The 26,134-nt window shown below is 41.7% G+C and overlaps 2 protein-coding genes across 51 annotated transcripts in view; both read right to left on the reverse strand.

Annotated features, from left to right (window-relative positions):
• Positions 1 to 1,465: 1,465 nt before the first annotated feature.
• Positions 1,466 to 3,351, reverse strand: LOC146970479 (ras-related protein Rap-2b-like). Its single transcript, XM_085804011.1, has one exon. The coding sequence runs from the start codon at positions 3,349 to 3,351 to the stop codon at positions 2,803 to 2,805; it is 549 nt and encodes a 182-aa protein (XP_085660137.1). The 3' UTR covers positions 1,466 to 2,802.
• A 2,617-nt stretch (positions 3,352 to 5,968) lies between these two features.
• Positions 5,969 to 26,134, reverse strand: part of mbnl1 (muscleblind-like splicing regulator 1) — a 42,592-nt gene continuing 22,426 nt past the window's right edge. For 4 of the 50 annotated variants that reach the window (XM_085803751.1, XM_085803752.1, XM_085803750.1 and 1 more), the window contains 9 exons: positions 17,839 to 18,009; positions 17,396 to 17,620; positions 15,361 to 15,600; positions 12,864 to 13,017; positions 11,872 to 11,907; positions 11,005 to 11,096; positions 10,466 to 10,510; positions 9,663 to 9,734; positions 5,969 to 9,509 (listed from right to left, as the gene is read on the reverse strand). In XM_085803751.1, coding sequence (XP_085659877.1) covers positions 9,678 to 9,734; positions 10,466 to 10,510; positions 11,005 to 11,096; positions 11,872 to 11,907; positions 12,864 to 13,017; positions 15,361 to 15,600; positions 17,396 to 17,620; positions 17,839 to 18,009 — 1,020 coding nt within the window. In that variant the 3' untranslated portion in view covers positions 5,969 to 9,509; positions 9,663 to 9,677. Of the gene's footprint in view, positions 9,510 to 9,662; positions 9,735 to 10,465; positions 10,511 to 11,004; positions 11,097 to 11,871; positions 11,908 to 12,863; positions 13,018 to 14,233; positions 14,288 to 15,360; positions 15,601 to 17,395; positions 17,621 to 17,793; positions 18,010 to 26,134 lie in introns of all 50 variants that reach the window. The other 46 variants (XM_085803759.1, XM_085803761.1, XM_085803758.1 and 43 more) reach the window with 27 other exon arrangements.

The raw sequence follows: 26,134 nt of genomic DNA on the forward strand, positions 1-26,134 counted from the left end.
TGCCGCTCCTGGTGCCACCAGCTGTTACCATTGTTTCCAGTGTTGTTATCAAATCTGTTACAGAATCCCTCTGTTACACACCATTAATGTGATCAGTGTAGATGTGGACGATTTTAGCCACAATGGTGCCCAGCAGACTTGGAACCAATGTGAGATTCATTAGAGTGAGTCTTGTCGTTAATACTGATGCTTCTGTGCATAAGCAGCATTTTCCTGTTGTTACTGGTTGAGGTGGAGCTAGTATCAGTTCAGCCTGGCCTGAGAGTCTGGTACCCATAGATGTTAATACATTTGAATGGTTGTGAGATGATTCATGAAGCAGGAAAGAAGAAAAAGCAACGGTTTTACACTTCTTAGCCATATTTTTTTAACCTATTGGACAAACGATGATTGAAATGAACATCTGAGAGGTTTTGGAGGGAATTTGTTTGAAATAATAAAACACATACAGTAGGCTACGTTATGTGTCTCAGAACATGACAAGAAGCCCTCATTTTTCACACGTTTAACCACTTGCCACAAAACCAGATACTAAATCAGTTTGATACATCCACCTTACTACTTGTTTTGTGTAATTTCCTGTTTTCGGGGTTATTATTAGCATTAGGGTTAAGGATGGAGCTAAGGGCAGGGTAGATCCGGTTTGATTTTAAAGTTTTTAAAGTTGAAGATGCTCAATATGCAAACAAAGAGGGCTTTGCTGCACTCACTGCCTTTATATACTACTTGAATACTGAAAGCATGTCCTTACATTGAATTTGGTAATCTGACCTTGAATCTCTGTGGTAGACTCTCATTGGCCAGTTTGAGGAGCAGCTTACCAAATGCCAGTCTACAGTATGTATGGCTGATTGAACTTGGCTGCAGACACAAAAAGCCCTCTCTGTTCTGCACTCTGTAGCCTTGAAAACATGCGGCGGGAAGAGCCGAACACACTTACTGGAAACCCTACCCACTAACCAAACAACTGGACTGAGATGGCTTTTATTCTGCTGAACCACAGTGGCTGTGATCACTTAGTTTATCATGCTAACTAGCTGTTGAAGGCCAAATGTCAAATATAGCATTTTGAGGCCAGATCTATTATCATTATATCTAAATACTGAGAAAAGTGTTAAAAACATGATAATTTTCCATTTGCTGTTTTTTTCTTGATTAATTGATTAGTCTCTTACAAAGGCATTTGATATGCATCACAAGTTTCCAGAGCTCATGGTGACATCTTTAAATTAGCCATTTTATGCAATCAGCTGTTCAAAATGCAAGGTGACTCAGTTTATGTTACTAAGAAAAAGTATTAAATCTTCACACTTCAATCTGAAACTGGAAAAGGTTTTCTTCATATATTTTTTATGAATTTCTGATTTTCTATTGATTGATTGGAAACTTTGTTTCAACACTAAAACTTGTGTTCATCCAGTTAGACCTCTTGCATTACCAGGAGAGACAATCACAGCACACAATGTTACGTAAAATGCATTTTGTATTACAAGTCTTTGAAACTGACAGGTGGATGGCAGAAGATTTTTTCCAAAGGGAGAATTACAGGTACAGTAAGTCAAAACTGTCACATTTTTTTTTGTTTTAGAAAAGAAACAAGATGTAGTTAATACAGACAGACATGGCTTGCCATTCACTGAACCAAAATGTTCTTGTTGGGCTAGTACCTCGAGAAACGGCCTGAACCAGACCCTGCAACGGCAGGTGGCAGGTCTGTTGCAAGCGTAGCTTCCTGACAGTAAAACAAAGAGGAGGCGCTTCTTACTCTTGACATCCAAATGAAACTAGATAGTTTATACTGAAACTGCTGTAAAATTCTGATTGCCATCAAGACGCACTGCAGAGGAAGTAGGGCTCATCAGTTGGCACAGTCACAGGAGTTTTCTTAGGAAGGCACTTGACATGGGGTCATGTGGCATTTTCCCCATGCAGCGACAGCAATGCACTAAGGTCCTTGTTTGTGCACACTAAGGAGGGACAATGTCGGCTAAGTGCAAGCTCCATGATAAATCCACTTTCACCAGACCTTAGAGGGGGTTTGAAAAAAAAAATTAAAAAAATATGTAGGCGTTACACAACTCCACCACAGTCCACAGCGTCAAATACAGTAACTTAGTAGTTGGATTGCACTAAATTGGGATTTGATTTGAATAACCTGTGCAAGGCTTGAGTGGTGATTGATACGATAATGAGAGATTTTTTTAAATACTTGCAGGTCTCCATCTTCAGCCCCAAAAGGCCTGGGAAGTGACCAATCCCAACTCTGCTTGGGGATTTGGCAATAACAACAACCCCCATTACCCCCACCACCACCACCACCACCACCACCACCACCAATCTCCAAGACAGATGGACCCAGCCCAGAAGATGTAACAGTACAACTCAACAAATAAAAGCAAACAAAAACAAAACACGTGTCTCTTAGGTTTCACAATAAGACATTCCCATTGAGGCACATTTCCAGAGAAGTGTCATATACAAAGCTATAAAAAATCCCCAAAACATTCAAGTACTTTGTCATGTAAACACTTTTCCAGACTATTTAATATACTTAATCGATTGTTGTTGTTGTTGTTGTTGTTGTTGTTGTTGTTGTTGTTGTCGTCATCGATTTTCGTTTATGTGCAACAATAAGACAACAGTGTGAGGAGAGAGAGAATACTTTTGCGAAAACAAACGAACAAACAAACCAAATAAATGCCTGCAGGACATGTTAGAAGCTCAAATACAGCCCGGATGTTTTTGTTCTGTGTCGTTTCTTGCTCTTGTTTTTTTTTTCCTTTTTTCTTTTCTTTTTTTTTTTTAGAGCAGGACACACGAACAGCACTTGTCGCCACCACTGGGGACAGTTGAGTAGTTCATCTGTCTGACTATCTCTGCAAACAGTTCGTCCACTGATCCTTTATTTTTGGCTGAAGTTTCCATAAACGGGCAGTTCCAGTCCTGGGCCAGCGCCTTGCCTTCCCCGGAAGACACCTCTCTCTCCCCCTCCAGGTCCACCTTGTTTCCCACCAGGATCATGGGCACCCTCTCGTACCTCTTCACCCGGATGATCTGGTCTCTCATGGGCCTGATGTCCTGGAAGCTCTGCTGGTTCACCAGGCTGTAGACCAAAATAAAGCCCTGCCCGTTCTTGATGTACAGGTCTCGCATGGAGGCGAACTGCTCGGTCCCCGCCGTGTCCAGGATCTCCAGCACGGACGGAGACGAGTCCACCTCGATCTCCTTCCTGTAGAAATCCTCTATCGTGGGGTCGTACTTTTCGATGAAGGAGCCCGTCACGAACTGGACCGTCAGCGCGGATTTGCCGACTCCGCCCGACCCCAAAACAACCACTTTGTACTCCCTCATGGCTGCGGGGGTGGTGGTGGTGGTGGTGGTGGTAGAAGAGGAGGAGGTGGTGGTGGTGGTTGTGTTGGTAGTGGGGTGGGGTGGTAGTGGTGGTGTTGGGGGGGGTAAGAAAAGGCAGACACCTCCTTTTTCCGCGACGAAGCCTCCTCTCTCTCTCTCCCACCCGCTGACCTGCCCCGATGTTTTCAAGCCGAGCAGGCTGGGTAGGCTGCGCTCTCGCTCGGATACGAGGCCAATCCCACGCCGGCGATTCTTCCCAGGCTGCTGCTGCGCTGTGACGGCCGCGGAGGAGCACGGATCCGACGAGAACGACCGGTCCTGGACATCAGTGTGGTGGATTAAAGCGCATTTTGATCGGACTGCATTGTGCAACGGTGCTTGGAAGCGTGATCGCTCCTCTCCTCTTGCATGGCGTTTCCTGCCCACATCCTCAGCGCGTCAAACGCCGAGGCTCAGTTCCGTTTTCTTAAAGGAGCCGTCACCCGAAAACCTCGACCAGAGCTCAGCAGCTGACTGACTGACTGACTGTGTGTGTGTGTGTGTGTGTGTGTGTGTGTGTGTGTGTGTGTGTGTGTGTGTGTGTGTGTGTGTGTGTGTGTGTGTGTGTGTGTGTGTGTCTGCGTGACCTCTGACCTTAAAACATCACGATCCTCATTGCTCTCAACAAGGCAAGGTATAGCCCGTTTTTTACAAACAGTTTGTCTCAAAGGGCTTTACATGGCATAACAACATCCTCTGCCCTTAGACAAGGGTATATGCCCACTATCCAAGGCCGTTGTATAGGGGAGAAAGGTGATGATAATTCTAGGGGCCCAGCGCCGAGTAGGGCCCACAAAAAACCCCAGTAGTCTAATCTTTGTATGACTGAATTATTCTGCATAAGATCCTGATTTATACTCATAGCAATGCTGCATTAGCATCAAAACAAAGTAGGCTAAATAAAAAATGATAAGTAGTCTAAGAAAAAAATTGGAAAAATCAGGGGCCCACTTTAGTATTCTTTCAGGGGGCCCATAATTCCTAGCAACGGCCCTGCCACTATCCTTAGGTCACTGCAACTTACCCATTATGCTTGTTGTTGACGGGAAACTTCACTCAACTCCAGATCCCAATGGCTGCTGTCAGTGTGTGTGATCAGATCTTCTGCTGTGATACAAACAAAACCACCACTGCTGCTGTTCACTTCACGCAGATATTCATCCTCATCATCATCATCATCTGAATGCACAACAGAACTGATGCAGACCTTTACAAGCTGAACGGGCAAATCCATCTCACTATTTTTTTTTTTAGTTTTTCTCTCATTTATTTATGTATTTATTTATTGTGCAGTGACTCCCCTGCACTGTGGCCTCTAGTCTCTTCAGATCACCACCCGCCACACTCATAAAAATACACTGGAAATGGCCTTGAACTCTGGATCAATGAAAAGCAAATGATGATAGCCGGAGCAGGGACTGATCATGCAAATCACTGCATGTTTTAGGACACTTAAGGCCCAAGATACAGTTCAGTGGAGCTGAGGGAAAGTGATGCATTCAGGTCTTTTCATCCAAGACGCACCCAAATGACCTGTGTGTGAACCCATGCACTATGCACTACTGCATACGATTTTGACATGAAAGGAATACAGCTTACATACTGTGTTCATGTTACGTAGATTTTTTTAAGAGCTAATTCCACTAAAATTCCTGCATTCTGTTTTTAATGTATTAGTAGGATAAGAAGATTAATGAGGTCATTCAATAAGCACAATAAGCAATTAACCAATTTCATTTCACATACCTCCACACACATGGACAATACACACACACACACACACACACACTCTCTCTCTAGGTATCTGTGGGGATTCAGCAACACAGGGGCCCTCCAGTGGGTTAGGAGGGTAATAATCCAGCTGGTCTGGTAGAGATAATATTTTTTAACTTGGGTTAAAAGATCAATTAAACCATTACATATTATATTATTAGATCAGGACTACTGGTGCACCCATGTATTCAGAGCAGTTTTGCTGTAGTTGGTTCAGGTGGAGCTAATTATATCCTACTTGCTATTGTGGAGTTTCATCAATGACAAATGCATCATATTTTTTGAAAAAAGAAGTGTTTGTCTGCTGATGTTGAAAATAAAATCATATAAATCTATAAAATGTATAGGCTAGCTACATATAAAATTGGGTGCAGGGGGTGACCCTGTGATGTTATCGACATGTGATTTCTTTCTTTAAAAAAAAAATTATCATCAGTTCTGACCCACATAATTCTGTACAAGCTCATGAAAATTGCCCTGAGCACAGTTTAACCTTGCACTTGTGTCATGTATCAGTCTCTGAGGAGCTGCTCCAGTCTGCTGGCACTGTACTGTAGTAGATAATACATCTATAATACATAGATAATTGGTCTGTCCCCTTTACATACATTAACTAGCAAAATATTGGAAATAGATAGTTCTTGTATGGTGAGTGTTCCAGCAACAGGGCATCCATCTTTGTGTGTTGATAGATAATATCACTTTGCATATCTTACTGTAACAGTGGGACACTCACTGATCAGAGCTATGTGTTCATTTCACCCACACACACCCAGTACACACAGAGGCAGGGACCACGTAACTGTTGCATGAGCAAATGAAATATTGTTTTATTCAGATTTTTTTTTTCATCAATACAGCAAGAGTCAATTATGGCAACAATAAAATGTGCATAAACAAATCTGAAGACAGAATAGTACATTATTGTGTGGCAACTGTTAGCAAATACATAATTGATGGTTGCACTTACAAGTAAAAAGCAGTCAAAGCGTACATGTGCCCCCAGCAGGGAAGACAAACCTTGGCTCCAGCCAGGAGACTGAACATCTGATTTGGAGAAAATGGTGCTTTGGTTCTGTAGCACCAACACAGCAGCCGCACGTCACAAACAATGCTGACGCTGTGTGGCGACTGTTACATTCATTTTCAAGGACTAATTTGCCAAATACACATTTGGTGTGGTGATCCTTCACCTGCTGAGTGCACAGATATGATAGCAGGAACAACGTCCCGTGAGTCAGTGTCGGCTGTAATTATATGGCTATGAGAAAGTATCCGGGGTGGATGAGTGCTAATATTTTATCATTCTTTAAATAATATGTTTGCTTGGAAAAATATTTTATCACACAAGAGTAAGATGACTTGTTTTTGAAGTATTATTTCTCCCCACTGTGGATGTTATCTATTGTATGTATCATTTGAAAAAAAAACATATTACTGTGTATCTTGTAGTCTGAGTGTGTTATCTTTCCTTACATACTATGCAGTTTCTTTTGTATACATGTTTGTACTTTTACATGCAGTCAAATCAAACTATAATAGAATACAAAGTCTTGATAGTTTTATGTATCACCTGTACCATGGGAGCAGCAATACTGCATGACCAAGTCCAACAAATGATATATGGACATCACTGGATGTGTCATCCTATGAGAGGGGTGGAGTTAGCGTGACATGGGGACATCTGTTCCCCTACAACATTCCCTGGCAATACTAGCCACTGATAAAATAAGACAAAAAGCGCATAGCTTTCTCTGAATGCATTGGCCAAGAAACTAGTGCCCTTCTTTGCAAGCAATTTTTTAGCTGGTCTTCTAATTTAAGAATTTAAATTAATCTAACAAAATTCCTTATAATTATAGATATTTTTTTTTATTCAAAATAATATCTCAATATGATACACATTTTTTTCTCTGTTCATTTGACTATATACAGAAGTGCAAAAAGTCAACCTTCGTCCCTTAGGTTAGAACTCATCATCTGCAGCATTTTGGACTTCTCCAGTCTGGAAAAGTCTTTGCTTTTCTCGCTCCTAATCTCACTGTCGACCGAACATCCAGACACCCGTCAATCTCACTGCTCGTTTTGGCCTGACATTCAGGGCAAACTTAAGAAATATTCAAACAAAAGTACATATCTTTTTGAAATGGATACAGTAGAAAATAATTTTTACTCTAAAACATGGACAATCTATATCTCCATACAATATATTTTCAAACATGATCTTGACATGTTACAAGGAAAATTTAAGTTGGTTAAAACATTAGTTTTTTTGTTTTTGTTTTTTTTATCTACTCAGAGATGTTGCTGCAGTGGCAGCAAATTAATTGATCTCATTCCTTGTATCAAAAAAGTCTTTCATCAACAAAGTTAAGTGATAACGTAACATCAACTGAAAAAGACATCCAGCTATATGAATGAAGTGAATATTTAAAACTGACTCAACACATTATCATTTATATGGTTTGAAAAAGTTATGAATGTCATACTACCTCAAAATCTACAACGGCTATATCAATGTTGTCAAGTAATATATAGTAAGGCAAAAAAAAGAAAAATCTACAACTACATACCTCAAATAGATTCAAATCCTTAAGTAGTACATAACATATAAGTTCAATGAAATTTAAGAGTAATTGTTACTTTTACATAGAGAGAATGAACAAAAAAAAAAGATCATAAGCGGCATGTGAGAGAACTATAAAACATCATTGGTGTTCTTTACCTGCATGGTGATTGAAAGTACATTTGATTGGGCTGGGACCCATTAATTGTAATCTAAGGCTTTGTTAGGTACATTACAATCGGTAAAGACACTACACACCTCTGTGAAAACAGAAAAAGAAGTGATCGTAAAAACTGACAGATGAATGAAAGATGATGAACACGCTTCCTCAACTGTTCAAGCCTCTTGAGAGATGCTTCTATAACCCTTTATGAATACGATTGAGAGAAAAAACTGTGCTTTGGTTTCCATAGTCAGATCTACACGTGAATGAAAACCTTCATGTTTTGCCTGAAATACAAGTCAGAGTCGCACAATGTGTTGTATTTCCTCAAAAATGAAAGTTTTGCTTACGATGGGATGTGAAATTAAAACAGGGTGATCAGACAAACAATCATTCAAGTGCACATGTGGTTTAAATGACCTAATAGACCTTTGGGTCTGTTGTTTTAAATTCCCATCAACACGTGGCTCAACAGTGCTTCTTTGAGAGTCGCCCCTCTTCAAAAGAGGGGGAACAAGGTAACACAATGTTATTTGAAGCTACACCCTCTACTTCACCAGGCTTTAGAGTCAATGGACTTGAGCAACAACTTAATCCCAAAAAACAAAAACAACACTAGTCTATGAAAAGAGGTATGACAAACTTTAGAAAAACCATCCATTTTTGATTTTTAAAAGATAATAAATTTAAAATTAAAACAAAATAATGGCAAAAAACCCCACTTCTATAACTGATTAATTAGATTAAAGTTAAAAAAAAAAAAAAAATAAAAACACTCAATGGAGATTCTTGAAAACAAAACAATACAAAAAGAGCCATACAAAACTTTTACCTTCGGTAAACAAATAACACTGCTGAGATAACACTCTGGTTTTAGCTGTATGGCCTTGATGGCACATGACAAGGTGAGAAAAGCTAGCCTGGCTGTGCTTTCAAGGTACACAGGTACGTTGGTTTACCCAGAACATTCATATGTCCAAGACCCTCATTTCAACATCTAGTTTCACTAGTAGCCGTAAAAACACAATACTGTACATGCCTAATTCTTTTGGCGAAAAAAAAAATCCTGTTAAAATCATTGTGCCTTTCAGATCTCAATTCAAATTCAAGGTGCATGTTTGCATTTCACTTGTAAACTATGAAATATGGCTATCAATTAAACAAAGTAAAGCAGAACAAATAAAAAGGAAAGAAAAATCTTGGTCTACTAACGTACCAGCACTGGATGTTGCCTCATGCAACCACGCTCTTGACCTTCTGTGCGTGCAGTAATGATCATAATTAGAAGAAATTGAGTGCTATGATTTAGTCGGACACAGAGGTGTAACGTGAACGTTTCCCACCGCAGGGAGACACATTGACCCCCGGCACCAAGATATCCTCTTCTCTCAGCTGGACGTTGAATTTGACAACGAATTCTTCTTTACATTGATATGTGGGAAGATGGCACAGATCATGTGTTGCACCTTTGATGTTTACGTGTGTGATGAGACCATCGTTGTGGACCGGCTAAGAGATGGCAGACCCTCCTTGTCTCATTGCTTGACATTCTGAAGGTTATGTACATAAAGGCTGAACTCTTTTGGCTTGGACGGTGCCAGCACACATTCATTTGATCTGTAAGACATAACAGGATTTCACTTGAAAAAAACAAAAAAACAAAACCCTAATATTTCTGTATTATAACTAAAATTTACTACAGATGAAAACGGAGTAACAAATGTTGCAATGAATAACAGAAGAATTGCAAGAACTGAAATAGGAACTCACTGTTCTTGAGAGGAACTACATTTGAGTCAAGTACTTGTGACTACTCAGATGATCTGCAGATATTATTGGAATCTGGGGGGTAGAAAACAAACACGGGTCAAATGAAGCACCAGAAAGAAACTCAAAGTGGACGTTGGCCGATAAAACGTACTGAGATCAACACATCTTAACCACATCCTCTCATATTACGATGAGCTCATTGCTGAAAAAAGACAAAGATGGCAAGATAGGAGAAGCAATTTGGCTACAGTTGGGCATGGTTCATTCAGACATGACATGTCATCAAGAATCAACAGACACTTCTGGACAGCAGGGCGGTGAAGAGGAGGATTGAGGGGAGGGGGAGATGAGTGGGGCAGAGGGGAACTGTCAGTGAGGTGGCTCCCCCATGCAAATCTAAGTCCTCCATGTTGTTGACCTGCACACCTCAGTAAAATGCAGAAAACTGGTCATGGATCTGTTGTAACATGGTGATTCATCCTAACAAACCTTTTCTCTGGTATGAGGATGTTGTATAATGTAGCTGACTGACTGTGAGTAAAATCCCTCAACAGAGCTGAAACAAAATGTCACTTGTCTTCCTACAGGCTCATTTTAGAACTTTTCTGGCTTTGATAATGAGTATGTCCAGCTTTTATGTAAACACAAGGAACACGGTAAAGCTATGCTTTACGTGCTGGAAGCAGCAGCGAAAAAAGAGAAAGAAAAAAAAAAGCCAAGCACCAAAGGGCACAGATAGCGACTGTTGCACAAGCTGTGCAAATGGCTCTAAAAAAATGTGAAAAAAACTACCTCATACATACCAATTGCATGTATTCGTTGGTAGTCAACTTTGATAAGGAAGAGTCCTCAAAATGGGAAAGGACAAAAATTGAGGTTACAATGAGGACACACATTACAGTAAAAGCAATACAGTATGTTTCTCCAAAAAGACAGATCATCTACATAATGTATGAAGCTAGAATATGGTGATTATAGTTACTGTAAATAATGGATACAAGAAGTTCAAAACATGTTACAGTAAAGTATGATATGTGTACACATGTTGGACTCTGGTGTAGGCCAACAAGAGGGAGTACCGCCTTTTACCCAGCCCACCCCTCGCTGTAAGACACAAGCATCCCCAGATTGCCCATGTGCATTGAAAGACAGAGGTGAGGGGGGAAGATTAGGATAGATAGATAGATAGATAGATAGATAGATAGATAGATAGATAGATAGATAGATAGATAGATAGATAGATAGATAGATAGATAGATAGATAGATAGATAGATAGATAGATAGATAGATAGATAGATAGATAGGTTGTGAGTGAGTGAGTGAGGCGGTAGAGGTGCAAACCTGATTGGTGGAGGCAGTTGCGAAGGGAACGCTTGTGGCAGATGTGGTGGCTGCAGACACAGTGCCTGGACTACCACCGTGCATCATGGGAACTTTTTTGGAGGGAAAATCATGTAAGCAAAAATACACAGAGGAGCAGTGTAGCCACATACACACCAGGCAAACGGGGGGGAAGGGGTAGGAGAAGGAGAGAGAGGGAGTCAGAGAGGGCGTTCGATTCAACCGGTTCCCTTTCTTTCCTCTGCTGACGCTGATAAGATGTCTTGTGATCTGAGCACTGGATGAGACACAGCGTGGCTGTCGCAGCAGCATTTTGCTTCCACATTTGTCTGTTTCTCAGGAATTTAATGACAAATGCTCTGCATGAGAACTAACTTTGAAAAGTGCTACAGAAAGTAACACATGTAGAAAATTACTATGACGTGAGTCTTAAGAATAGAGTCTTTATGGCAGAGGAGATGACGGGAAAGGTTTTAATTGAACTCCCTCAGGTTTTTAATGTTTTAAAAAGGGTTTTCAATTGGTGTCAGGTTAGACCAGCCAAAAGCCAAGTTTAGAACAGCATGAGAACGAGAGTGGTCAAGCTATATCCAGTAAGTAAACAGAGAAATGAACAAAATAAAGGTCAATTAAACTTATTATTGTGAGCAGCTATCATACAGGTCACATACAACATTTGCATTTCACAAGATTTGTCTTTCCTTATGACTCACATCACAAAAAAGGTTGTCTTCACACAACCAAAACAGTGACTCTCATGTCACCAGAGATATAATACTGTAAATTTAACTGGATAGTTAGATTTTTGATGGCGTGAGTCACAGACATGAAGTTACAGATAACTGAAGAAGGAAAGCTGGAACCTACCAACACTGGCTGCAGGTGTCATGCACAATATTGAGCCTGCCCATCATGCAGTGCAACAGGAAGTGGATTGGGTAGGGAAGAGAAATCAAAACAGCCCATCACAAGGTTTCGTTAGAGTGAGGGGAGAGATAAGGTGGGAAAAAAAGGTTAATATCTCTTGGACACAGTCATCAGTGATTGGAAAAGGCGAAGTGGGTGAACGTATCATGAGGAAATCTGTTAATCAAATGAGAGTCTAAACTTTTGTCTGAAGTGTAATGCATATGAATGTGTAATACACCATGAGTGAGAGTGCAGTTATGATTGTAACTATTAAGCATTAAACATTATATACACACTCTAGACAGAAGTGAGAAGAACAGCAGATGTGTACAGAAGCCAGACTCTGCAGCATTGCTGTTTGTTCGAGGCGCAAAGATACCACTTATCAACCCATTCAGCCCCAATCAACCCAGCCCAAGCCAAAGCCCCAACCATGGTATCTCATAAAAACATGAGTGACCACACCATGGACACTTTAATCTAAAAAGGTTGTAAAAAAAAAAAAAAAGAAAAGAAAAAAGAAAAGAAAAAAAGCCCTCTCTTTTTCTCTTACAAATGTCCATGCCTTCCTCAATCAGCCTACATGTGCTAGGAGGAGTGTGGTGGAGTTATATTAAGGAAATTAGTAGGCAGAGACTTAATCTATGTTCTCAAAATCTAATGGCCATGCAGTGCCATACAAAGCATTTGTTAAAGCATTTTAGCTCTAAAACTGCACTTTAAAATATTCATGTTCAACCCTAATAAAATCTAAAGGTTTTACAGCTGACTACCTTCACACCTGTCTTCTGTGTGAAGAAAATAAAGCTGAAGAGTAGCAATCAATGAACTGTTCTGTCCTGTAGTCTACCACTTTGCCCAACCCCAGCCAAGCAGGAGCCAGGTTAGACTGATCCAGGCATCCTCTGGGTGATCAGAGAACTAGCGGTGGTTTGCTTTCGGAGCCATACCTGATGGGAGGAAAGCTGCCTGCTGCTGAAACTGCATGTTGGCCAGGGCCTGTTGGTACTGGAGCATGCCGGTGTTAAATACGGCAGAGGCCCCGTTGGCCTTCTCCAGGGCTGCCCTCTTTGGCAAGGGAGCCATGACACTAGGGGCGATGCCCTGCCCGGCCAGACGGAGGGAGGGAGGTCAGTGAGAAAGAAGGGGGGAGAAAAAAAAGATAGAAAGAGAGAGAGAGAAGTGCGTGGAAAAGAGAGAGAGAGGGTGTGTTGGAGAGAGGCAAAAAAAGAAAACAAAAAAAGGTACATACGTTAGAGGACATTGGAGGAACAGCATCACAACATCCTTGTGTGTACAACAACAACAATTTTATCATATCATCAGTAGCAAGCAAGCAGCAGTCTGACACAAGTACTACACAAGCAGGAGCATGGTGCCTACTCGAGCTACTGGCTAACAAGCATTAATATATTTATTATTTTATCAGGAAGCTTACTTGGACTCATTAACTTTGTATTTCTAAGGCTGACTAAATGCAACATAAGCAAGCATTAACTATCAAAACAATAAGGCTGCTAACAAGAGGTGGAACAAGTAGGAAGCACAGAGAAAGGGAGGCTGCACTGCTAGCTCCATGATAAACTGGGTAAGCCATGTTTAAGTGATGGTTCACTCTCAGACAAAGGTCAAAAATGGTCTCAGGCCAAGCAACGCGAGTCAGATGTCGAAAAATATATTTCAGCCGTCAGTATTTGCACCATAAAATGCTCTGTGTGTGGATCTTATCTTGGCATGAGGCCATTCCCGAGGTCTGAATATCTGAGACAAGAACTGATGATGGAGTGAACTATCATTTGAACTGTAAATCATCTGTTATGGTGGGATCACTCCTGTGTAATGGTTTTTAAAGACTGTTCCTCTTAGCCCCACCCTTATCCATCTGACATGCACTAGCAACACAGACATGCACACATTTGACTGAGCTGCTCCACAACACTGACCACTGACTTGGACGTAAGACTGAAGCCATGCCACCATTATAGAAGCGCTTCTTCCCTAGCTCTCGCTGACTTTTTTTTTTTTTTGTTAAATAGGCAACGGGTGATGAATTGATTGTGGCTCCTCATCACAAATTCCACACTTGAATTTGTGCCTGAGGTCGTTCTCTATGTGACAAAAGTTGTTTGGTGTTGGATGAGAGCTAAACCCCCCTGAAAGCCACAATCATTTTATCACAGGCAATAATGACAGATAAACAGGAGGAAAAAACAGACATTGCACTGAGACAACGACAACAAAAATAGCTAGGTATCTTTGGTTAAAACACTGCTCTACAACAAAGCCACATGCCAAGCTAAAAGGTGAAAGGTCATAGTACCAGGTCAAAGGTTGCGTCGAGGGGTCGCTTCAGTGATTTGACAGCCGACTGAGTCTTAATTAGCAGGCAGCGAGCACATGATGGCAATGGGCCAATGGGGTTCAAGCGCATTAACATAAACCAGCAAGCAGAGGTGCATCATGGGGGCAGCAGTGCAGTTTGGGTATAGGTGAGAAAAAACAAAAACAAATAAAAAAACAAATCATTGGAATGCAATATACAAGGGGATAACAGGACTAAGGCATGCACAGTGTGGACACTAGCTCTACTGCTCAACAGTTAAATGATCATCAATAATCAACGATAACTACTAATCTACATTAGTTACTGTCACACAAAGATGGGTGAATATAGCGATGAGAAAATTATTCAATCAATACTTTAAGTGGTTATCAGTAATCATATTGGACAGAAAACATGAAGGCACAATTCACAAGTTTCTGTTTCACTGTGCACATCGTAGTCAGCGTCACATTACAATGATTCACCCCAAGCTCCTTGCTTCACTATGTCAATAAGAGCATGACGAGAACACGGTGATCAACAGACGAGTGTGGCTGTACTATTATTCACGGTGCTGTTACTGTGAAACAGGGCTGACAGCCACAATGAATCCTTTTTTAATCATGTCAAGAGGAAGAGAAGTAATAGATAGGAAGCACAGAAACAATGGAGACACAAATAAGACCAGGGCATCAGAGAGAGAAAGAGAGAGGAACTGAGTCTCTGGTTGTGGTCCTGGATGAGATGAACAAGGAACAAGACATTTTCTCTGACATTAGGAAGAATAATAGTGACGATAACATTCAGTTATAATGTGCCATTGTCTGATCCTTCTTCATATCATCCACCCCTGAGGATTTTTTTTTTCACCCAAACCAACATGCAGACCTTTAAAATTTGACCTGGCCAAAGCAGAACTGAAAAGCTACTTAATACCAACCAGGAAGGTGAGACATGTTTCAAACACGAATATGAGTATGAGCCCACAGAACATTTTCCCTGCTGGGTGATTTCATTTACAACAGATAGCCTCGACAATGTACATTTAACTATCTCAGAGTTGCTCCTTAGCCCTTCTTGTGTAGGCGTGAATGAGTGTGACCCTGCTTGTACAGACTGCTCACCATGGCCGCGGCGGCTGTGGCCTGGTTCACCTGGTGCTGGGCAGCCTTAATTTTGGCCTGCAGGTGGGCGGGCGGATGGAAGTACTTGCACTTTTCCCGGGAGCACCGACCCTTGATGTAGTCCATGCACACGGTGACGGTGTTGTCGTTGGTGTCTATCATGGTGCTGTCTGCGGGGTGGGCGAAGCGACAGTCGTTCTCTCCCCGGGAGCAGTTGCCTCTCTGATACTCCCGACACACCTGGAGACAAGGAAGGAAGGACGATGAAAAAGAGTTGAGGCACAGTTGTGCGGACACAGCACAAGAGTAGTTCCCTACAGAACATTTCCTGTTTCGCCGCTTCATGCAGAATGTATCATGCAGCATTCATTGTCATTGCAGTGAGACTATATTTACCTAAATCCATTAAACTTAAAAATGCATGAGGCCTACAGTCCAATAGCAATAAGTAGATTGAGATGCTTTACAAGCTCATGTTCCCCTTACTGCAGCCTTCCTCTCCTCAATATCCTGTCATACCAAACACAAGACCTATACAACTGCGTAGCAATACAATGTACTTCCTGTTTAACAATAACTAATACTAACATAGTTCCTGTGTTTGGCTGTGGATGGATATTACACTGAGGAAGTTCAACACTATATGCAGACTAACTACAAAATGTTTTTTTTTTTAAGTTTTTTTTCTATATGAAGAACTGTGATGTATTTGTTAGATTGTGAGGCTCAGACATTTAAAAAAAAAAAAAAGTCTATATGTAAGACACCAGAGGGCAGCACCTTCTTATAAATTAGTTAACCATGAATCCATTGGCCTTGGCTACACCACGCAGTTATTTCCCCATGCTTTTCTGTTTAAATTTAGAGAAATGTCTGCTCCATCAACATAAAAACAGTTGCATTTTTACTTCACTTTTTGCTTTTCCTGATGTGATGTAAAAGAGGAAGTCTGCTCTACCAAACACTTTTACATACACGTAAACAAAACACATTCAAACTGCATCTTCCGGGCTCCATTTTGTGGTTTTGTGATACGTATATTTTTTTAAATCATAAAAGATTCCACGACACAAAATAATTCAGAGATATTTCTCATGTTTCCAGTGCAGCGTTGGCACGGTTTCGTTTTATTGCCGTATCTCAGAATCAACGAGCAATGGCGTCTTTCTAAACTCAGCAGTGTATCGGTCATACTAGACGAGGGAGACAGTTATTTCTCTGCTCAGACTTACCCTGACAGACCACAATACTTTTCTGACACAAGCAATATCATACTCTCTGAATTCATGTTGACTAGAAAGAACATGTTCCTTTGCCGGTGTTATTTCATTATTTGCTTTCGTTACTGCTCTCTCCACTCAAATAAACGTTCAGCAAGTTCAAGCTCATCTCTGGTGTTTGTCGAATGACATTTCGCGAGGTGTGCTGTGCGAAATCACAAACTGTGCTGGATCGTGATGAGGTAGATTAAGTTTTGAGGTGCGTAAGCAGGTTCGTCAATACCACGAAAGATGTAATCCTAACCGCAACGGCCCGGGGTTCACGTCCACCCCGTGAGCCTTTTGCAACATATCATTTTCTCTGTCTCTCTCTGCTCAACTTCCTGTCTCTCTCTCACTCTCTCTCTCTCTCACTCTCTCTCTCCCTCACTCTTACTTTTGGAACCAAGGCAAAAATGTAAAAACTTAAAAGGAAAAAAAAAATAATGGCCCTGTTAGGACACACCTGTTATTCAAAGTCATAACTGGGCACTAAACAGGTCCAAGCCTGGTTCATCTTGTCTTAGTGTCTCATTTCTGTTGTGCTATGTGAATTTCCAGCACGTGTTGTCAAATTAACGAAGGAGTTTTCTGAATTTGCATCACATTTCTGTCTTTGCATGTGTGTGTTTTGTTGAGCTGCAGTGCGTTGAGCTCTCAGGGCCACCATAGTACTGTTGTTGCGAGGGGTGACTTGATTCTGTGCCATATAATATGCCCTATAGCCACACAACCCACCGAGAAAACTAGGTCCTCTCTGTCAGTCCCTCATTTACCTCAAGTCTGTCTGTTCTCAGCAGTTTCTGCGCTGCAGCAGCTGCAGCGTTGGGGACTTGGCCGACGTTGGGGCTGGAGGCCATGAGGACGGGGGTGCTGGGCATGATCTCTGGGGGCATCAGGCCTGGTGACACAGGGCTCAGGTAGGGATTAAAGGCCGCGGCTGCAATTGCTGCTGCCGAACTGGCGTTGGTGGCCAGGCCCGGTGTCACTGAGAACATAGGCTGGAAGAGAGCAAAACAAAGGCAATGACATGAAACTGATGTTGACAAAAAAAAAGAAAAAGAAAAAAGCTTTGGGTAGGGGAAAAGAGCGGGACTGATGGCAAAAAGGACTGCAAGAGCCACGCAGAGAGTGAAAGAACTGCACATGTGTGAGCTTTTACATATGACCTCACCGTGGGCAGTAGCTGTAGTGTGTTCATACGTGTGTGTCCTCTCACCATAGGTGGTAGCTGCGTGCCAGGCATCATGGCGTTCGCGAGCTGCATCTGCTGGGCCAGCATGGCCATGTTCTTCTGCTGGATCAGGTTGTTCCTGCCATTGATCTCCAGCTGGGTCTTTAGGTGGGGAGGAGGGTGTAGATACTTGCAGTTCTCCCTGGAACAACGGCCCTGGAGGAGGCACGAAGGAGGAAATGTGGTATTAGCAATTTAAGGACAAGAATTTATCAAAAGAAAAATGGCAGACTTTTAGTGGAGGCATTCTGGGGTCTTCCATGACTAATACTGACATATTTCACTTGTGCTCTATCAAGAATGTACAGTTTCAACCGTTCAGTGCTAAATAAAAAAACATCTATATTTATTGGCCTTTGTCACGTTCAGTAGTACAATACTGATTAAGTTTGGAAATACTGGAGTGGGAGGATGTGTGAGATTATACTTCATGTACAATTAAAACATGGTACCTTGTTTATTGCTAGCTTATCACACACTCAAATTCACATTAGGTCTGGGTTGAGTCTCGTACCAATTGTTAACGGCCTGCTATTTCTGTTAGTCCCAGCAGGGGTATGTGCACGTGCATGTTTATGTGTGTGTGTGTGTGTGTGTGCTGGCCCCAGCAGGTCATGACTGACACTGCGATACTGCTGGCCAGACGTCCAGCTTAGCTACATGTCTGACTGACTCTATAAATACCGCCCACTCAGATGATCCGTATATATTGTATCAGCAGTCATCCGGAGGTCACACTTCAAAGCCTTCCAATAATTATCTAAGACAGGGATCCCTTTTTGCTGCCTGCTGCGAGTATCCAATTATACCTTCAGTCTGGGGAGGAAGAAGTCGAGGAAGAAACTTTAACACATACACACGCATGCACATTCCGACACAAGCAAGAATGCATACTCATTAGTACATGCGCACCGGGGTCGTGTTCGCGTAACAGGTGGCATACACACATCACGCAAACATAAGAGAAACGCACACACACACAAACACGTCGTCCACGGTTTAGGAAAGACGTGTATTTACTTTCAGCCCTGTGGCACAGCTGAGCTGACTGGCAGCCTGTGCTCTCCCTCGCTGACAGAGCTGTCCCCACTGGGATCAGCTCTATACTCTGTCATGACTTCATTCCCCTCTCCCATCTCCCTCGCTGACACTGGAGCACAAGACAGGTGCGAGGCAAAGAGGGGGAGATAAGGAGCAGGGAGGGGGACTCTTAAATGGCAGGGGGGCCTCTTTGAGATTTTTTTTTTTGTCTGAAGTTTCTGTCTCAAGTTCTCTTTGAAATTCTTTTTTAAATAATTTCAGATTGTGTTGCTCAAGGCAGGTCACAGTAACACAGAAAGCATGGAGTAGGATTACAGCTATGTATCCTCTACTCTGTGGTCCTGTTATCTTTACTAATGCCTCAATAGCTCCAGGGAGCACATGAATGAGGAGCCTGTCAGTGGTCAGTTTCCATATAAAATATCTGGTGTGAGCTACGAGTAACTGACAGAGTTATCTCTCTGTCATATTCTACTAGTTTACCAGTAGAAATCTATTGCATAAAGTATTTTAATAGCTACACTGCAAAAACTCAAATATCTTACCAAGAATATTTGTCTTATTTCTAGTCAAAATGTTATTTCTAGTCAAAAACAAATCTCACTATACTTAAAATAAGAAACATCACATTAAAAAGTAGCTTGTTTTAGACACTTTTTTTTTTTACTTCTTTCAAGCATATTTTCACTTGAAATGAGTAGAAAGATCTGATAGTGGAGCAAGTTTTTCTTCCTTATTACAAGCACAAAAAACTTGCTTTCACTGGCAGATTATTCTACTTATTTCAAGTGAAAATTTGTTTGAAACAAGTGAAAATTATCTAAAAACAAGTTAATTTTTAGGTGATGAGTCTTATTTTAAGTGGAAAGTGATTATTTGACTAGAAATGAGACATTTTGACAAGAAATAAGACAAATATTCTTGGAAAGATTTAGAGTTTTTGCAGTGTACCAAAGATGTAGAAGAGAGTGTGCATGAAGTGAAGCCACTTTACTTTTGATGTCTGGATTTAATAATGATTCACCTTCAGTGCAGTGAATAAAGATACAAGTGTGTATTAGGGACATGTCAGAGTTTTTGTTTACTACTGAATAAAACAACTGTTTGTATTACTTTTAATGAATTTAAAAGCAAAAACATGAAGGGTGAGTGTCGAAGCCTAACTTTCTATGCTGAGGGAAAGGTCTCCTGTTAACATGTGAGACTGATGTGCACTAGCGGGTGCATACGCTGAGCTGGCATTCAGATGAATTCTGACACTCACAACTCTGAGAGGTGTGTGCGTGGGCGAGCGTGGCATGCATGTGCGTGAGACGAGAGGAGCTGAAAGTAGGTCCTAATAGCACTCATCCAGAGGGTGACAATGGCATGCAACGAGGGGAGGGTGAGAGAGTGCGTGGAGAGTGTGTGTGTGTGTGTGTGTGTGTAGAGGGAGCTGGTTGCAAAGGCATGGAGGATCACGTTGCTTTCACCCCATATGACCCCGACCGTTGACCGCTGGCTTCACAACTGCAGTGGTGTATACGTGTGTGTGTGTGTGTGTGTGTGTGTGTGTGTGTGTGTGTGTGTGTGTGCGTTTGTGTGCTGAGGGCTGTGTCTGAGAAAGGAACATGTGGTTTTCTCTTTGCTTTAGCTAACTACGTCTGCCTTCCTGCCGAATCATCCAGAGAAAAAAGTCTCCAACTTACACCGGCAGCCATTTTGAATAAAAAATCAGGTCCCAGAAGAGGAAACGTCAGGCTGCGTGAGAGGAAGAGCAAAGGAGAGAGAGAGAGAGAGAGAGAGAGAGAGAGTCATAGTGACCCTGTACTAGCGAGACTCTGTGGCTGCGTCAGGGAAATTTTAGAAGTTGCAGAAGAAGTGATCAGTGTGGGCCATCACAGGGAGGAGAGAGAGATATGGAGATGCAGACAGACGGAGGGGAGGAGGGGGAGGAGGAGGAGGAGCTCCTCACATCATGTTTGTGGCTGTTATTGTGACATGAGCGGCCTTGAGGAGCAGCTAGAGACGGTGTCCACGGCAACAGAGCAGCCCAGTCACTCCTGCTCTAACAATGCTGTGATTCCTGGAATCTTCCTGGTCGCTGGCAGATACAGAAAATATTACAGATGCAGCTCAGCCTGCAGCCACAATAAGAACAGAGCATCTCTCTCTCTCTCTCTCTGTCTGTCCTCCATCCTGGACTTGTATTGTATCTCTGCTGCTAAAACAACCATCACGAAAAAGCAGACACTCCAGATAAATTATAAAGATGCCGCCTTTAACGTTTCTTATCGCCGACCACCATCGGGGAAACCGGAAAAAGGGAATTGCATCAGATGCCTTCCAATCACAATTTTCATGGTACTCTGAGAAAAGACCTGATGAGAATGTGATTAGAGACTAAAGTGATTTGTCACTGCTCAGGCCTCGTGCCAGAAATCCTGAGAACAATAAAGGAAGTGGCCATCCACGGCATTAGCTGACTCCCTAGAGTCAGTGCAGGTTGCTGAGCTACTCGACGTGACATGGCAGATATCAGTGTGTCAAAGCAGCTACTTGGAGTTCTGTTTTTTGAATGGCTACCTAAAACACAAAAGGTATTGTAATATTAAATTCTAATACATAAGAATTTGTTGTTGTTACATAGAAATGTGTTATTAAATAAATGCACATACATTGAATAAAAAATGACAAAATATTATGTAAATGATAGTTGGTTTATAATAGTGCTGAATAAATAAGTAGGCCTAAATATCCAATTGTGTCAATTCTAATTTTGCTAAATATTTCAATTACTTCAGATAAGAATCATAGATGGTGAATAATTGTTTTAAATGTAAAAGACCCTTAGTGACTAAATGTAATTCTCATCATTGTTTTTAAACTATTAAAATATTGTCAAGTGGCTGCTGCTCCACTGAACTTTTCCTGCCACCTTCGAGTTCAGCTCAGGCTTGTTTTGAGTTAATCGTGGGGGGGGGTCTGTGTTTCTCCTGGTGAGATCAGACCTGCCAAACTGGGAACAATAATCCCACTGGCTACTGTGTTCTCTGATTGATGATAAGTTGTAATAACATGTCCCACCCTGATCGCTCTTTCTCTCTCTTAGCTCTGTCTCACAGGTACACACACACACACACACACACATGCACACACACACGCACGCGCACACACACACACACACACACACACACACCCTGCTTTTGTGACTGTGTGGGATTTAAACAAACAATGAACCAATGTGTAAAGAATGCTGGGTGGGGCTGTATCCCATCCTTTGGAGGAGAAGAGATGAAGCATGCAGCAAGACGTATTAGCGTGCACGCCTACATGTGTGTGTGTGTGTGTGACTCAAAGGAAGATTCGAACAGTAAACTGGTTTCTAATTAAGTGCAACAGTGAAATGTATCTAATAAACCAGCAGGTCCCAACCTTTTTGACTTGTGGTTACTTGCTGCTGTCAGTTTACACGGAGAAAGGTTAGGGCCAAAATACATCACTGATCTGCTATGTACTGTTGCTGAGACAGGTCTGTTTGTTGTCACAGTTGTTTGACTGTGACACCGAAGCAAAACAGCGATGTTCAGCTTGTACAAACTACATATTTCTGACGAAATACCTGAAACATGAGGTTGATTTACTTCACGTCTTACTTCTCCAAATCTTTGTAAATCTGCGGCTAAAAACCTTCTTCCCAATTTCCCACTGCATCTACATCAAGTTAAAATGGTGATCATTCATTCATATCTTCGACTGCACTAATTTAAATTTAAAGATTTATCCAATTTAAGCGCAACTCTATTTTACCTTGTGTTTTTTTTCTTTTTACATCTCAACTGAATGTGTTTATGGATTATGTGAAACACTTAAAAATAATTTAAAGTCATAAAAGGCCTGAAGAGAGAAAATTGTGTAATTAACAAGAAGGAAAAAAGAGAGAAAAGTACGATGAATATATTTTATTTTATTTCATTTTATTTTTCTCCTTTCTTATCTTGTTAAACATCTGATGAACTCTTAGATCTATTATGTGACCTCGAAGGATGTGTTGATCCCACAACTGATGCAGTGAAATGTCCTGTGTGCTACAAAGTGTGTGAACCCTTAACTTTATTATTCTTTACTACAATTACTTCCAGTTGTTTATCTGCTTTGCATCACTCACCTAAGAATACGCTCCCTGCATAGCATAACTGTGCAAAATAATACAAAATGCACTACAGTTTAAGTGCTTCAATCAAATCTATTCTTCTTCTTATCGTTTCCACTCCAGTGTTATGGTGTGATGATATGGTGTGAGACTCAGTCGTGTGGGGTTCTGGTGTGAAGCTACGCTGCTCTCTGCCCTGCGTTCCACTGACTTCTGTCTAAACATACACAGAGATGAAAGCCCTTTCTCCTCACACACACTGTGAAAGAAGCTTTGTTCTGCTGGCGAGCAGCGGAGACTCAAAGGTCCAAGCCTAGTGGTTGGTCTCTTTGTCTACTGTGCGCTCAAATATGGCAATGAAATATAAAACATATCAACTGAACTGACCATGAGTGGATCATCTTACATGGCATGAAAACTGGAATTTCCTGATAGCCAGAAAAGCAGTATGCAAATTACTGGAAACATACAGTAGCGAAGCAGGGGACTGAGAATATTACGATGTGGTAGTGTAATCTTGCGTTAAGTGCATTTGCAAGCATAAAACTGCCAAAAAAAAAAAAGAAAATAGACACAATCAATAATACCTCTTAACAGTAGGGTACAATTGATCTCCTTTTTGTTTTTAGCAGCTCAATTCAGCATTAAATTAGCAGTAAAGTCTTTGTTGAGCATGAAGAAGAGATGTGAGATCTATGCAGTTTTATGTGAAGCAGGGTTGTTTCTTTGCTGTGGCTTGCATTTCTATATCGGACCATGCGCACACACACACACACACACACACACACACAGGCCCTTGGGAGTGTGTCTACATCTCCCTGCTGGGACTACAGTGATTCATGTTGTGCAGCTTAGTGGTCAGGGAGTTGATGTGACCAGTGGGGCTTATGGAGATATGGAGGAGGGAGAGTGTTAATCTATGATAATAGTTACAATATGCCCCCCGGTGACGCAATGCACCCTCACCAAACAACGACGGAGAGAAAAGGATTATAGACTACAGTCGAGCTACAACACGGACCACACAGAGAGGGATAAGGTTAGACTGATAAATACAGTGTGTTTGTGTGAGGGAGGGGGAATTTCAAAGTTTAGGGAAATAACTCAAAGATATAATGAACAAACTGCGACTGGCAGTCGTCTCAGCTGATGTTCTAATATAAACACACGTATGTATCAAACACAGAAGCAGCCACACAAACCTAACTATGTATACTATAGGCCCAAACAGACAGATACACACACAAACGCACACACAGTGATGAGTTATTCACACTCATGAGGGTGTTGGTCTTCAGAAATGCCTCAGGTCAGATGTCACGTACACAGGAGCCCTGCGTCCAAACTTAGACCTCTCTGTTTCTCTCCTGACATGCCCCCTCCCTCCCCCTCCCCCTCCTGATATCTCTCTCTATCTCATTTCACACAGACGCACTTTCATGTGACTTTATTTACGCCAATTTTGCTCGACAGTGTGTGTTCGGTGCGCCGCTGCCTCATCTCGTGTGAGGTCTAACAAGGTTAGTTCCGCACTTTTCATTATCAGTAATAACAGAGCAATCGCACCGGTATCGATCTCTCAGCAGCATCACTTTATGAAAGCCATCCAGCACTCGCAGTGTGGGTGCGGGGAGACGGCCCTGGGAACGTTCATTTAATCGTCCGCGAGCTGTGCTTCCCAGTGGGAGAGAGAGAGAGAGAGAGAGAGAGAGAGAGAGAGAGAGAGAGAGAGAGAGAAAAGAGTCATTGCGCAGAAATCACAAGGTCCAGGCAGCAGCGAGGCGTCAATAACGACGTTGTTGTTTCTGAAATGACTGAGGTGTGCTCTGTGTCTGGAGGCCTCACAGGCTGAGCATCCAAGCCTGCCATTTATTAACATGTGATACAAATGGTTAGACTTTACTTCTAGGCCCTCGGTTTGTTTGGAGGGGGGTGAAATATTTCTTATCAAAGACCTATCTGTATCCGTATCCAATGTATTCTTACAATTCCTCATAGATATATAGCTCAGTGATAGAAACATACAAACACAGAGTGAAAATCAGATGCACTTTTCACAAGCTAATAAGAAACAAAAAAGAGGAAGGGATATAAAGAATGGGCAGCCAAGGCACATAAGGAAAAGTCTTTGACTAAGATAAGAAGATGCCTTTCCTCCATCTTTTTGTCTTTATCTTCCCCGTCCTTGTTTCTACCATTTGACAGAGGCAGCTTCGCAATGCGACTTAACACATCAAAAGCTGAAAAAAAAGAAGTTTACAGGCGTGTCACTTTTCCTTTTCTCTTTTATATACCTTTCTTTGATCCCAGCTTTCTGTTCCCCCTGTCTAACCCTCACCACTCCCACCACCATCTGCACAGGGTTCACTTCCTCCTCAGCTCAGCGACACCTGTATTGTATGAGCACAAAGAAGAAAGTCTCTTCCATCACTGGCCGCGTAATAACCACCCGGAAGATGATTAATTTGGTTTGCAGCCCTAACAGATTTAATCTGGCATGTATTATGCTAATCTGATCTAACAGACTGTAATCCTATCCACAACTCTGATCCCACTGTCAACTGGCCTAATCCTTTTCTGCGTGTGATTATCTCCTTCGGATTTGGCACTAACACAAGCAGGATGCTCCCCCCCCCCTTTTCTCTCTCACTCCAGTTTAAGAACTGATTTTTTTTTTTTCAACAGTACATGCACTGTAAACTGATTTAGAGAGAAATTTTACTTGCTCAGGAATTTTATGTAAGTGCTGATATCCAGAAACTAGGCTGCAAAAACCTGAGACATTGAATGTTTCTTACTGGGCCAGCCACTCTCCTTGCACTTTTCAATCAATAGGTAACCAACATCTAACCAATAACATTCTGAAAATCAGCCTCAAGGTCACAAATTAACTGGTCATATCGCAATTAATTCAGAAACACAGGCTGCATGAGGAAAGAAATGTCATAAACTCCTGGTTTTAATAATAGAAAATATGTTTTACTGAAGTAAACTGTGTACGTAATTGAGGAAAACCATTAAAGCAATTACACTTCTAATTCTGGTGATATTATGCTCCTGGTAGACAAGCTAGACAATGTAGTAGATGCAGTGCAGTACGAGGCAGTG

Source organism: Trachurus japonicus, chromosome 17 (genome assembly GCF_045865225.1).
Source record: "Trachurus japonicus isolate A0001 chromosome 17, Traja_1.0".
Taxonomy (NCBI): domain Eukaryota; kingdom Metazoa; phylum Chordata; class Actinopteri; order Carangiformes; family Carangidae; genus Trachurus; species Trachurus japonicus.

What these genes read in the sequence shown, in the direction of transcription:
- LOC146970479 (XM_085804011.1), bottom strand. Translation starts at nt 3,351, where the DNA reads ATGAGGGAGTACAAAGTGGTTGTTTTGGGGTCGGGCGGAGTCGGCAAA.